Raw genomic sequence first — 14,435 nt, forward strand, 5'->3', positions numbered from 1 at the left:
AGCTTATTGTCAACAAACTGGTCTTTTTTTCTGCATTCAGAATATCTCTTGTGAGAAAATGAGATAACGTATACAAGCTGGTATTCACCTTTGGACCATGCCAGCCTGATGTTAAAGCCGACAAATATGGAGTCCACCACATTACTCATGTTAAATATGACTCCTGGTAGTAACATGATGTAGAACAACTTCATCTCTTACATAATGAGGAGTCTCGTAGTATCAACATGGGGTCTTCCATCTCTTCCCCCCCTGCTCTACTCTGCAGAGGGAACGGAGAGCAGGCCATAAAAATGTCTCCAGGGAGGAAATATTGCCAAATTAGCAGGACATGCCGGGGTCCCACATGTGAAATGTTGTAAAATATGAGGCAATCAGGCAGTTCAGGTTTACCAAACAGAGGTGGATTTTCTTGAACAAGTAGCTGTACAAGGCTAAGATTTAAGGGGATTTGTAAGATATAAATTCTTGGTATTCGGTTTTATTTCATCTGGTGAATAGCAAGCTTTGATTTAATTTAAACAAAAGAGTGATTAATGTGGGCTTTAAAGCCCTTTCCTGCTTTCTGAGGAGTAATGTGATGCAGAGTTTCAGTTTGCCCTTGACACAGAGCTTTGCTGTTGCATGTTTCTGCAGCAGGGAGGACATGTTGGCTGAAAGGGTTACTGCCGTCTTCCACTTCTTTGGGATCTCTCTCTTTTTTTTTTTTTCATGTGCCTTGAGTTACAGTGGACTTCTCCGGCTCTCCCTCTCCATTTCCCTCCCCCATTCTTCTCCTGACCCCTCCCCCCGCTATGGAAATGAACTCTGTGCTATGGATATGAGGGTGAAGATGAGGTTTGCAGCAAATTTCCAGCCCTGCTTGCAAGACAGCCTCTTGGCTCGCTGCCAGGATTTTGCAAGTCCTCTCTAGCCAACCAGAATTCCTTTCAGCAATCACCTGACCCTGAATTCCCAGACAAAGAAATGTTCATGCTTTCTTTTTTTAAGCGATCTCTTCTACCCTGAGAGTGGGGGTGAAAAAAACTCAAGCCCCACATTGGATTATGAAGGTTGCGCGCTGGTGTGTATGGGTATGTGCACTGCATTGTTTGTTTGATAACATGGAGGGATAGTGTGCATGTCTGATTAGCCTGCTTACAGCGAGGGGAATATGCTGACTTCAGGTATTTCCACGAGTTGCCGTGGACCATCTGCTCTGCATGGCTTAAAGGGAAACCGTCTCTTTAAAAAGGAAGAGTGAGCAGGCTTTAGCCGTGTTTGGGAAAAAAGTTGCCTCTGTGAAAAAAGTTTTTCCCGTGGGGTGAAAATGTGCTGAAACGATTTCCTGTTTCTTAGAAAGGCATATAAATGTCAGAGTAGATATATTTACCTAAAGACTGTTTGCAGTTTTGCAATGATTATACCTTACATAACATTTTACTGGGAAAAGAGTGAAGTTGTTGTGTAGGCCTCAAGTTGTTGTACTTGCTATCAATGTGTACTTCTTTCTGTGTAATATAGGTTATAGATTTACTACGAGAGGAGGTATTTGAAAACTTGAAAACATTTTAAAGGGGCTTTGGAGGAAACGGAGCAGCCTCCACAGGGAGCTTTTTTTACAACTCCACTTGTGGATTCATGGGGAATTCTGTTTATGTATTCATGGCTCTGTAATATTCCTAATTATCTCTTAAAAGGACGCAATACAATGAGAACCAGATGGTCTATTTGGGTGTGACCCCCCAACTCCGCTCATGAAATACACAGCCTTTGTAGGGATCTGTGCTAATATCAGGCTAATGAATGAACAGAACCTGCCACTTGTGAACTTTCTCAGACAGTGTTTCCACTTTAACAGCAGCACTTTTTCATGGTTTGAGACCAGCTTTTGCATTCCTTGTCTGATGCATCTTTAGTTACCTACACCTGTCGTGTCTTAAGGAAGTTTTTAATAATTGTTTGCAGTGCTGCTCAGCAGATAAGATTATTTCTTTGCACTGAAGACATACTGTATGTCACTGTAAAATCCATCAAACAATTACACAGAACAGTCCTGCTGCGTCTCTGCTGCCTGTTGCGCATGAGAGACTACTGCATTCAAAGGTCAAAATCTTTTGTGTTGCTTCAAAGGCTCGCTGTCACGTTGTGTGAGGAAGTAATGTTAAGTGACAGTTTATTTCATCTAACTTTTACCTTTAATCAGTTTGCAGAAAGCTTACTTGTTGTGATACGAGTTCACCTGAACTGCTGCTTTAACAACTTTTGTTCTCTGATTTGTTTGATGCCTTTTGTCTTCCTTCATGTATAGCATGAGGGTTTTCAGGGTTTATGCGCGATGGTGTCTCTTCTGAACAACTGCACTTCTGACTCTTTGTGCGGAAGAGCATTCCCTCGTAATGTAAACAGCTTTATATTAGGCAGTTCTTGTCTTATAAATAACTGAAGATACGCTGTAAACGTGACCTTTTTGTTAACAAGTACAGCCAAGATTGGAGGCTTAAGTATCATCTACACACCCAAGAGACTAATATCTGTTGTCTCTTTTCTGCCTCACAGTGCACTCTGTCACCCCTGAGCCCTCAGGGTATCATGCTGCACAGACTCTAAGATTCAGATGATCCCTTATTGTGCACCCAACATGCCTCTACACTCTGCTAGAGCCCTGGTGAACTTCTGCTTTCACTCTATCCATAACAAATTTACGTCAAAACAGCAACTGAGGTTTGGTTTTCCATTGAATGCATATCGTTTTTCCAGGGCGAGAAAGTGTAGATGTTTTCCCTGTGAGGTTGTTAAAACACATTTGCTCTGCCGTGTGTTTACATCTTCAGTATGTCTGCTGTCATTTTTGGTATTTGTCTTCAGCGTGGCGTGACAGCGGATATAAGTGGTGGTATTTCTGAGCTGTCAAGGACGGGCAGGCGTGTGTAAATGATAAAGACTGCATTGTGTCTCTGCTACCTCCTTTCCTCTTTTCCCCTTTAGACTCGGAGTGCCTGTGTTGCTGGTGGAGTTGCACACACACTCTGAGGCCCCCAAAAGGGGGGCATTTACAACTGGGAAGAGGTCCAGAGACAAATATCTGGTTCTTATAGCCACTGTACTTTCTCTCCTCCCCCCACTGGCTTTTCCAGCGTCACTTTCTCATTGGCTCTGAGGAAAAGGGGCCGTGGAGATAGTCTGAACCTAAAGCACCAACATTAGCCCTGAAACAGCAGTTTAGCTGCTTTACTGCCATTTAAAAGTCCCCCTGTATATACACTATATAGACAAAAGTATTGGGACACGTACACCTTACACCTACAGGAGCTTTCATGAAATCCCATTCCAAATTCTCAGGCATCAATATGAAGTTGGACCCCCTTTGCAGCTGTAATAGCTTCCACTCTTCGTGTGTCTGTGGGAGTTTTTACCCATTCATCCAGAAGAGCGTTTGTGAGGTCAGACACTGATGTTGGATGAGAGGGCCTGGCTCGCAATCTCCGTTCTAGTTAATCCCAAAGGTGTTCAATGGGTTGAGGTCAGGGCTCTGTGCGAGCCAGTCCAGTTCTTCAACACCAAACTCATCCAACCAGGTCTTTATGGACCTTGCTTTGTGCAATCTGGCACAGTCCTGCTGGAACAGAAAAGGGCCTTCCCAAACTGTTTCCACAAAGTTGGAAGCATAGAATTGTCCAGAATGACTTGTTAAGATGAAGCATTAAGAATCCCCTTCACTGGAACTAAGGGGCCGAGGCCAAACCCAGAAAAAACATCCCCTAGCATTATCCTTCCTCCACCAAACTTTACAGTTGGCACAATGCAGTCAGGCAGGTAACGTTCTCCTGGAATTGGCCAAACCCAGACTAGTCCATCAGACTGCCAGATAGAGGAGCGTGATTGGTCACTCCACAGAACACGTTTCCACTGCTCCAGAGGCCAGTGGCGGCGTGCTTTACACCCCTACATCCCACGCTTGGCATTGTGTTTGGTGATGTAAGGCTTGTATGCAGCTGCTCGGCCATGAAAACCCATGCCATAAAGCTCCCGGTGCTCAGTTCTGGTGCTGATGTTAATGCAGAGCTGGTTTGGAACCCTGCACCCTCAGCAGAGTTTTGGACACCCTACGCACTATGCGCCCCAGCACTCGGCGACCCCGCTCTGTAACTTTGTGTGCTCTGCCACTTCTTGGCTGAGTTGCTGTGATTCCTAAACCTTTCCACTTTGCAATAAGACCACTTACAGTTGATTGTGGAATATCTGGGAGAAAAGAAATGTCATGAACTGACAACGGTGGCATCCTATTACTGTACTACGTTCGAATTCAGTGAGCTCTTTCGAACGACCCATTCTTTGGCAATGGGACTGAATGTAACACCTGAATCCAATGATTAAGTGTCTCAATACTTTTGTCAATAGAGCTGCAAGGATTAGTTAAATAAAAATGTATGGAAAATGATGCCAACTATTTTCATTACCAATAATCTGTCAGAAAAGGGTGTTTTCTGTTCAGCTTAAACTGAATGTCTTTGCGTTTTGCTGTGACAAAACACCTTAGATATTCTATCAGCCAAACAATTATTGCATTTATTTGAAAAAAATTGGCAGATTATTTAAAAATGAAAATGGTTGTTATTTGCATACTGTACACAGAGATGAAGTAACTCACTCTCGAGTAAATTCATAAAAACTCCCTTTTCTCTGTCACCGCATTTCTTCCAGCCACTGCTTGCCTCACTTTCCGATATGATTACAGATTGTTTCTCCCCATCCACATCACGCATTTAGCAGTGTAATTGACATTTGTTAGTTTTTGCAGTTTACCATCTGGAACCACACTTCCAAGCAGGCTGTCGAACACTAACTCCAATGTGCCTGTGCTGGAGCCAGGAAGCCTAACACATATGGCCGAGGGCTTTGAACTATCCATCCAGCAGTACAGTACAGATATTTATAAACCACAGCAGAGCCTCTTGATTGAAGAGCACATGTTTCTACTCTTCTGCGCCGAAACCCCTCCCCAGGCCATCTAAGCACCACCTCCCCTTAAAGGCGCTATTGTTTACGAGTCACACTGGGAGAGCGGACGGAGGATTGTGCTCTCTCTCCACTCCCACTCCACCTCTGGACATTTACAATGTGTGTGTGTGTGAGACCTGAGAACCTGAGAATCACTTGAGGAACGTAAGCACAGCTGTGCAGCATGGCTCTCACATGTAGCCTATAGTATGACTAACACGTGTTTACATAAAGGACTCTAGATGTATTCCGTCAGTGTGTGTGAAAAGAAAAGAGTGAGAGGAGGAAAAGAAGAAAGTTAGCATGTGTGTGCATGTGAGTCCTACCGTGTGTGTGTTTGGGAGAGAGACATCAGAACGTGCAGCTGTTGGGGATTTACAGTGAGAGGCTTAAGCCCGGCTGTGTCTCGTCCTCTCTGATCGACCTAACTGTTCAGTGTCAGGTACCAAAAAACCCAGTGACCTCAGCCGGGGACACTATAGAGTTACTGTACGCCGTGCTGATGATGAATGGAGATAAAGCATGTTTGAAAGGCCGTCACCCTCCCACAATCCAGATTCTTCACTTAGAGAGCTAAATGGCAACACTATACTATCAGTCTCTATTTATACTCTATTTGGGTGAAATACAAATACTGCACGGCCATGATACAGGTATACGTGTTTGATAATGGGGCATGCATTACTACATGTAAGCTGCATTAATCAAACTTTTTTAAATTGATAATGGTCAGATGATTGTGTGTTAAAGTAACTGTGTAGAAGGTTGCTGCTGGCTGTAACAGAACAGCCAGAGAATTAGAATGGTACTCGATGCAGGCCTCCACCAAGATCTCACAGTATTGCACCATGTATCCATCCCGTGTATTGTGAATGCTACATACTTTTACCAAGTTTGAATAAACAGTAAACCAAGCCAAAAACATATCTCCCTTGGCCGAGATCAAAATAATGAATCAGCCTCATTGTTTTGATTTTACAGCAAAAGCAGATTTGAACTGCTATGCCTTGTTTAATTAACATTTCAGGTAAAACAACATGTGTCCTCATCATTGCTGTTACTGTATTTCAGGCAGAGAAAAAGTCCAAACTGACGTCAGTGATGAACGCCATGAAGGATAACGAGGAGAGCGAAACAGAGACACAAAAAGAAGATGAAGTCTCAATAATCAAGCACCCAGCGCCTTCAAAGCAGCAGCAGCCTCAGTCCCACACTCAGCCTCAGTATCAACAGCAATCACTGCCGGCGTTGCCACAACAACAACATCAGCCACCGCCTCAGCAGCAGCAGCAGCCCACTGACCCCGCCTCCCCCACTGTGGCCACCACCCCCGAGCCCATCGCCATCGAGGGGGGAGACAAGACGTCCGCCAAACCTGCAGACACTGAACCAGAGTATGAGGTAGGATTGATATCGATTAATATGTCCTGTTGACTTTTAATAAAATGTTCTTTAATGGCGCAGAGGATCTACAGCACAACGCTTGTTGTGTGGCTGCACTCTCCCAGACCTTCTACATGCGTTATGCAACTGTTTATAGATCTGTTCACACGTGTTTGAAACAAACTTCAATGTTTACAATCTGTGAACGTGCCCTCATACATGGAAATGAAGGGTTTGAATAAAAATGCAGTTTTTTAATTATTAAAATTTGAGGATTATCTGTGATGATTAATTTAAGAGATGTAACGACAAGATAATCGATTGTCTAAAAACCTTTATACCGTCTTTCTCATTTGTGATTGTAAGAGTTACATATTTTTCTGCACTATTGGAAAGGAGACAAAAATAAAGCTATTAATGAAAAAAGATGCATCAATAATTAAATCATACATCTCAGCCCTAATTTGTAGAGTTGAGTAAAGCATAATGAGCTTTATGTATTGTATAGTAAATATGATGTGTTATATTATTGTTTTATATTACACTTCTCTTTATTTCACCTTGGTCTCCATGGTGCAGAAGAGGTTGCATTGTTTCGGGTCTTGGTCGTCATATTCTTTTTTTACGTTTACAAACTCTCCAGAATTATGTCAACGATTATTGCATGCCTGTCTGCACGTCATTAGTTTCTGTTCTTAACGTTTGATTTGATCATATCCGGATCAAGGGTCTTAATAACGAGCTGGCTGAACTCTGTGCAGATTGTAAAGCTCCTTGTGGCAGTAAAACATTTCTTACCCGAGTGTACCGTCCCAAAGTAAAACAAACTGAAGCAGACAGTGTTTAGAAAATATTACACAACTATGCCTAGAAGTTTAAACAGAGCGGATGATTTGGTTTTTTGTTTTGGCTGCAGGACGGCCGTGGTTTTGGCATCGGCGAGCTGGTTTGGGGGAAGCTGCGAGGTTTCTCGTGGTGGCCGGGCCGCATCGTATCCTGGTGGATGACGGGGCGGAGCCGAGCGGCCGAGGGAACCAGATGGGTCATGTGGTTTGGAGACGGAAAGTTCTCAGTGGTGAGCTTTCAGAGCCAATGTTAATATTGCTGGTCAATTTTCACTAGAAATCAAGCAAAACAGCCTTCAATTTCAAGTGACAAACACACACTTTATAATCTTTATTTGTTTTTTTCAATATGACGTCCTTTCTCCATTTCTCATCAATGCCAAGAGACTTTTATCTCAATGACAACATTCTTCAAACATGTGAGGTAATGTTCTGTGTATTTGTACAGGTCTGTGTAGAGAAGCTCATGCCTTTAAGTTCCTTCAGTAATGCCTTTCACCAACCAACTTACAACAAGCAGCCCATGTACAAGAAAGCCATCTATGAGGTGCTACAGGTGGGTGTCATATGATTTTCAGTTTGACTGTTTCTATACGAAGCGCAATGCTTAAAATATTACACAATTGCTTTTTTTATAACAGCAAATGTATTATTTAAAGTTGCTAGTGTAATCCATTTTTCGTACATACGTCACTGTGCAGTTGTTTTCACTTTTTCATGGATTTCTTGCTGATAGAGACCAGTTCTGTTTGTGCGCCAAATTTAAGCTCAAGCCAAAGGACACTTAGCTTTAGCATAAACACTGATATGAGGGTTAGACTGCCAGCCATGTCCTGTACATACAATAGTACTACTTCCAAAACCTCGAAAGCGCACTCATTAACACGTTGTAAAACAATAGTTGTAGTTTTACAAGGCACTTAAGCACTGGAACTACTTCTGATTTAACACTCTGCAATAAATTGTAAGGTTGATTTCCAAATATCTTTGAGTCGTTTTCTGACCACTGGAGAAGTGCTTAGATGAATACAGAGAAAATGATCAAAACATTTTTTAGGACATCAAGTCAATGTGTCTTTTGTTGATCCCACACTGGATCATTTACTGACTATGTTTCTGTTACGTGGATAAACATCCGTTTCTAATATTGTTTGTTTTCAGGCGGCCAGCAGCCGGGCAGGCAAAGCCTTCATGGCCTGCCCCGACAGCGATGAGACAGAAACCTCAAAATCAGTGGAAATGCTGAACAAGCAGATGATTGACTGGGCTATGACAGGATTTCAGCCCACTGGACCCAAGGCCTTAGAGCCCCCCGAAGGTAAGAGGAAGTCAATCCCTTTTATATTTCACAAATAAAAGCTGTTGATGGACCTATTTAGCAACACTTCCTTAAATTAATCATATTATTGCATATTTCATGTTTTCCCCCCAGAGGAGCGTAACCCATATAAGGAGGTCTACCCTGAGATGTGGGTGGAGCCTGAAGCAGCGGCCTACACGCCTCCTCCAGCCAAAAAGCCTCGCAAAAGCACAACAGAGAAACTCAAGGTCAAGGAGATTATTGATGAGAGGACACGAGGTAAGGGGCCTCATTTAATGGGTAAAATAGGAGTCATGAACTCTGTATTCATCCCCATGGGACGGACTCAGCATTAGAGTAAGTGGTCTCAGAAATAGTGTGTGGAGGAGAGGTTCATTAGAGAGGCAGGTTTAAGATGAAAGAGAGTGAGGCTCAAGCTGTACTAAAGACTTTGAATAGATGTTTGTATTTTGTTTATTTCTAAACAAGCGTTAAAAATGTCTACTCCAGCTCAGGCTCTTTATACTCATGTGTCAGCTCCATTAACGTCTGATTGTTTAACCAGAGTAAAAAACGAGCATTCAATGCACTTTTTAATCATACTGCTGGAGGTAATGATGCAACATGTTTCCTGCATGAACAACAAGTAGCCTTGATGGATTTACTGCTGAACTGGAACAAAACAAATATTATTTTGTAACATTTTCTCTTGTGACGATACCATGTAGCTCATCCTAGAATTTGTTTTACCACAGGAATCAATGTTGAGGTATTTTGTAGTTTGTACATTTGTTAGACATTTGCCAAAGGTTTCTCAGAGGCCTGGAATTCAGTTCCTCTTTAAAAACGTTTAAAACATGTGTCAAGAGTCGAAGAATTACAACTTGTAGCCTTTCTTAAACATAAAGGGATTCATTGTTTATATGTACTGTATGCATCTACACGGATGGTTGCTTGATGTTATTCGTCATTACTATTATTATTCTCATATTGTCTTTTTCTTCTTCTGATCTCTGAGTATAAATAACTAGAACAACTTAACTCTGGAAGTAAAAGGAGACACTGCTGAACTCACACATTTATGTTGAGTGTTAATCATAAGTATGTCTCATGGAGGTGTCACATGTTTTGTACTTCCAGAGCGCCTTGTTCAAGAAGTGAGACAAAAGTGCCGCAGCATAGAGGGTAAGTGTTGTGTCCTCTGGCTTGAAGCAGCCTGTCAGGGTTAGCACCTACGCGCCTCAAACTTGCCTGTGTTGTTGCCTAGCAAAGCACCAATGTATGCATCAACATTAATAAAAGAGTCAAGATGTAGAAACAATATTTCCATGATTTGCTGCTCTCTTGTGAGTCCTCTCCAAACATAGCCACTCACTAAACTCATTAGATCTTCACCTCACAGCTGTTCAAATTATTTCATTGAAATGTGAAGTTTGGAGCGTCCCAGCAGCACAGAGTTCACACATCTTTGACCTCCCCCTTTCTAAAATACTGACATACTGTACTCCTTTCTGCAGAAATTTGTATCTCATGTGGGAGTCTGAGCGTTAGCCGGGAGCACCCGCTGTTTGCTGGCGGAATGTGCCAGAGCTGTAAGGTAAGCTGACATAGAGGTCATTAAAAGTCTGGGCCTCAACATCAACTACTGTGTCACAAAACAAGTCACAGCTCCTTGTTTCAAGTAGCACCTCATGACATTTTGGATCGGAAAAGATGTCAGACTGCTCTTGTTTTTTTTCTTCTTTTGACAGAACTGCTTCCTAGAATGTGCATACCAATATGACGACGATGGCTACCAATCATACTGCACGATCTGCTGCGGAGGACGAGAGGTGCTCATGTGCGGAAACAACAACTGCTGTCGGTAAGATTACTACTGAGTTTTACTGTATTAGAGGTGGTGGTACAAAAACCACAATGTCTTTCTAAACAGTGTAAAACTAAATCATACCAGTATCTTTTGCACAGAGAAGAAACATGCTGTATGAAAACTGAATTTGCAGGCAATCAGCGCAAGAAAGCACATAATTATGCAATCTGTCATCCACTATTGCAATGCAAATTAAAAAATATATGGATTGAGATGAAATATGGTGGAAATTATAGAGCTAACAAACTGTCGAAGAAGCAGCTTATCCGAGATGACTTAACTAGGAGTGCGCTAGTCAAACAAAAAAACAGCCTTTCCACTCAATTTAAAAATAAATATGCATAAAAATAGGTGCATGGAAATGTACTGGCAGCAACATCATTTCAGTTACAGGAGCAGACAGTATTTCAAAACAACTTGGTAGAAGGAAATAAAATAGATACCCTTTCACAACGTTCCATGAAAATTGGGATCGAACAACAAACAAAACCTCCTAAGTGGCCCATACAGAAGAGAGAGACCCAGTCCCACATGAAAGGAAAAGATAATCTGTCACAGCAGTTCTTCAGCCATGCTTCATACACACCCATTATAAGGTCCACATCTCCACTCAATCTGTCATATCGGATACAAGAATTCTTCAGATGAAAAATATCCACCATCATCACTGAAAAGGCACATTTTCCTACAGTATGCTCGGTATTTAAGATCTATCACAAATAACAAGTTACTGAATGAAACCAGATCTTTGACCCACAATGAACTGACCAATGGATACTTGTACTAACTAACCCCCTGGACATGTGTTCAGGTGTTTCTGTGTGGAGTGTGTTGACCTCCTCGTGGGTCAGGGAGCGGCACAAGTAGCGATCAAAGAGGACCCGTGGAACTGCTACATGTGTAGTCCAAAGAACGCGTTCGGTCTGCTGGGGCGGCGCAGTGACTGGCCCAGCCGTCTCCAGCACTTCTTTGCAAATAATCACGACCAAGATTTTGTGAGTAATGGAGCTTCAGGATATAAATCCCACTAGGAGCCTCATTTTCCTTGCGTCTCATTGTCCCGCCCTCTCTCCCTCTGTGTTGTATTTCAGGATGCACCCAGGGATTACCCCCCAGTCATGGTGGAGAAGAGGAAGCCTATTCGCGTCCTGTCGCTATTTGACGGCATAGCAACAGGTTAGACAAAAAGTGGCTCGCCTTTCTGTAAAAGTCTGGATAAAATGTTCTGTTTGTACCAATTCAAAACAAATGCCCCACTTCCTTATTAAACACAAAATGTTCACAATCATTTCAGTAATTAAACAACTGACTTCCATATGTGATATATACTCTGGACAGTAACGTGAAATGAATTCCCTGTATTATCTTTGTTGTTTTTCAAGACCTTCTCTTGCTATCTGTCCGCAATGTCCGTCCTAAAAGGAAAAAGCCCTTTTGGGTATGCTGCATCTGGAGCAAGGTATTTTAGGCAGAGTGATTTGGGTCAAAGGGAGCTGGTCTCCTTAAGTGTTTTAAAAATAGATGAAAGAAGTTGGAGGAAGGTGATTAAAGTTGCAGACTGAGATATTTGCCCCTTTGTGATCTACGAGGACATGAGTCTTTTTTTTGTTATTCTCATGCTCTGATCTAAAATGTTGTACCTCTGCAAGGAGATGTTTAACTGCAATAAAGCTTAAATAAATAAGGAAAAAATAATTGCACGTAAACTTTAATATACACAATCACAAACACAGATGGGCTATATATTTTAAGTACGACTCAGCTTACCTCATCCTTTTTTAACTTGGCTCCATTCAGCTTCAGGGCTACACTTCAGTTTCTGCTTTTCATTGTGCACTGTAAATGAGTTTTGGCCTCAGTTTTACTCTGTACTGTCTGACCTTTGACACCATTATGTGCAGGGCTTTTGGTGCTGAAAGATCTTGGCATCGAAGTGGATCGTTATGTAGCCTCTGAAGTGTGCGAGGACTCCATCACTGTTGGTATTGTCCGGCATCAGGGTCGCATCATGTATGTCGGCGATGTGAGGAACGTCACACGCAAACATGTGAGTTTCATTAACACATTTTTTTGCTTAGAGTTGTGTGCATGTTCTATGCTTTACATTCATACAAAGGGTTGGCAAAATGAAACTAATCTTAAAATTGCACATCACCACTGTGTCTTAAATGCAGTAAATGAGCAACTATTGAACAACTGAGTAAATACAGGGACCACGTACTAAGCTATGACTGCAGAGTGTGTTGTTAAGTAATTCAAGTAATCCTGCAAGAATTGCAAAAATGTGCATATTCCTGTACCAAGAAAGAAACCCAGATTCATCAAAAAGAGAAGCTGTCTAGCAAAGAATGAAAGAAAAAGACAAAGAAAGCTATATTTGGATGAAAAGGCAACAGAGACTGTGAACTCAGATGAGATACAGATGATGACGTCAGTGGTAACTACTAAATATAAAACGATTTTACTCCAATCATAATGAGAACTATCGGCAGCTATTGAATCATAGAACAAAAGCTCTGTTTTATGCACAATATACCTGAAACTGAAACGGAGTGTAGTGCTGGATCACTTTATCTTACAACATCCCTTCATCTATACTGCCTCAGTCCATAGCTCTGTGTTTCTGACTTTGTTTCTTATCTTTAAACAGATACATGAGTGGGGACCTTTTGACCTAGTTATTGGTGGAAGCCCATGCAATGACCTCTCTATAGTCAACCCTGCACGGAAAGGTCTTTTTGGCAAGTTAACTGATCACTTTTATACATTTCTTTGTAATGTTGTTTTAGATCCTATCATGTCAAAAACCGATACGTTGATTATCTGAATAGAAAAATCACCAAAATATCATGGGTATGTTACCCTTAATGTACTTCAACACTGTTCAATGCCTCTCTTTGTCCCACAGAGGGCACCGGCCGCCTCTTCTTTGAGTTTTACAGGCTGCTCCACGAGGCCCGGCCAAAGGAGGGGGAGACCCGACCTTTCTTCTGGCTCTTTGAAAATGTGGTTGCCATGGGCGTCAGCGATAAGAGGGACATATCTCGCTTTTTAGAGGTTAGCTGAACTTGTTGCTGAAGATTTATCTGATCCTCCAGAGATACAGTGTGATGTGATGCCAATGGCATAAGGATTGATGGCTTATGAATGCCCCCTTGTGGCACTAATTTATTATCTCTAGACACAGATCATGAGAAGGAAGCACTGACTCTCTTGATGTCATTTTAATGTGCCATGTTTGATCTACTCCTAGACGCCATCTTTTCACTCCATTTTGCATTTTGTCATGCAAAGACCTGGATAGTTCAGACATTTTGGAGAATTTCACCTGACCCTAAATTGATTTTAATACACTTAAAATACATACATTTTATCCCTACGAGCCAGTAAAACTAAATATGAAATGGTAACCCTCTTACTTTGGGTCCTGATGTGTTTTCTCCTCTGCTTTACTTGGATTTCAGTGCAACCCGGTGATGATTGATGCCAAGGAAGTGTCCGCTGCCCACCGCGCTCGCTACTTCTGGGGTAACCTTCCTGGCATGAACAGGTTGGTGTGCGAATGGTGAGGGACGCAGCAGCCTGAGACGTACACAATGGGATAATATATAGTTTAAATATAGGACTATGTTTACAGAGTTGCTTTGTGACAAGCTTTTAAGAAACAGCCAAATTAGGGTTGTGACTATGCCAGTCAGACTATCTCCAATAAATACATATTTTAATGCACACAAAAATATTTATAGTTGAAAACTGTTTTAGTTTCAAATGCATTTAATAAAATCTTCTTTGTGAGGTAAAGTATAAACCTACACATCAGACCTCTACAGCGCTTAACAATATTATAATTTCTTTGTAGTGCGACTCTCAGGAATTAGCAAGTTGAATGCTTGTACCTTCTCCTGGTCAGGGTGCTGTAGTTGACCAAAACAGCTTTATAGCCAAAGACTGTGCATTAGCCGGTCCTGCCTCCTCAGATTGAATGATAGCGCCTGTCAAACATGTTAAACATTCAGCTTATTTTCATTAACATTCACTTCATTCCAGGGGTGGAATG

General features: G+C 41.9%; 1 protein-coding gene and 1 long non-coding RNA gene across 7 annotated transcripts in view; one reads left to right on the top strand and one right to left on the bottom strand.

Annotated features, from left to right (window-relative positions):
• LOC134881442 (uncharacterized) overlaps positions 1-14,435 on the bottom strand; it is a 66,050-nt gene that overhangs the window by 50,967 nt on the left and 648 nt on the right. For both annotated transcript variants that reach the window (XR_010168049.1, XR_010168050.1), the window contains exons 2-3: positions 14,275-14,370; positions 13,798-13,960 (exon numbers count right to left, since the gene is read on the bottom strand). This is a non-coding gene — a long non-coding RNA (uncharacterized LOC134881442). The remainder of the gene's footprint in view (positions 1-13,797; positions 13,961-14,274; positions 14,371-14,435) is intronic.
• Positions 1-14,435, top strand: part of dnmt3ab (DNA (cytosine-5-)-methyltransferase 3 alpha b) — a 35,781-nt gene that overhangs the window by 16,389 nt on the left and 4,957 nt on the right. For 3 of the 5 annotated variants that reach the window (XM_063908773.1, XM_063908776.1, XM_063908774.1), the window contains 14 exons: positions 6,052-6,381; positions 7,280-7,438; positions 7,657-7,764; positions 8,370-8,526; positions 8,641-8,787; positions 9,649-9,693; positions 10,026-10,105; positions 10,260-10,372; positions 11,190-11,373; positions 11,470-11,554; positions 12,280-12,425; positions 13,029-13,119; positions 13,287-13,435; positions 13,843-13,943. In XM_063908773.1, coding sequence (XP_063764843.1) covers positions 6,052-6,381; positions 7,280-7,438; positions 7,657-7,764; positions 8,370-8,526; positions 8,641-8,787; positions 9,649-9,693; positions 10,026-10,105; positions 10,260-10,372; positions 11,190-11,373; positions 11,470-11,554; positions 12,280-12,425; positions 13,029-13,119; positions 13,287-13,435; positions 13,843-13,943 — 1,895 coding nt within the window. The remainder of the gene's footprint in view (positions 1-6,051; positions 6,382-7,279; positions 7,439-7,656; positions 7,765-8,369; positions 8,527-8,640; positions 8,788-9,648; positions 9,694-10,025; positions 10,106-10,259; positions 10,373-11,189; positions 11,374-11,469; positions 11,555-12,279; positions 12,426-13,028; positions 13,120-13,286; positions 13,436-13,842; positions 13,944-14,435) is intronic. The other 2 variants (XM_063908775.1, XM_063908777.1) reach the window with 1 other exon arrangement.

Source organism: Eleginops maclovinus, chromosome 19 (genome assembly GCF_036324505.1).
Source record: "Eleginops maclovinus isolate JMC-PN-2008 ecotype Puerto Natales chromosome 19, JC_Emac_rtc_rv5, whole genome shotgun sequence".
NCBI classification, from domain to species: domain Eukaryota; kingdom Metazoa; phylum Chordata; class Actinopteri; order Perciformes; family Eleginopidae; genus Eleginops; species Eleginops maclovinus.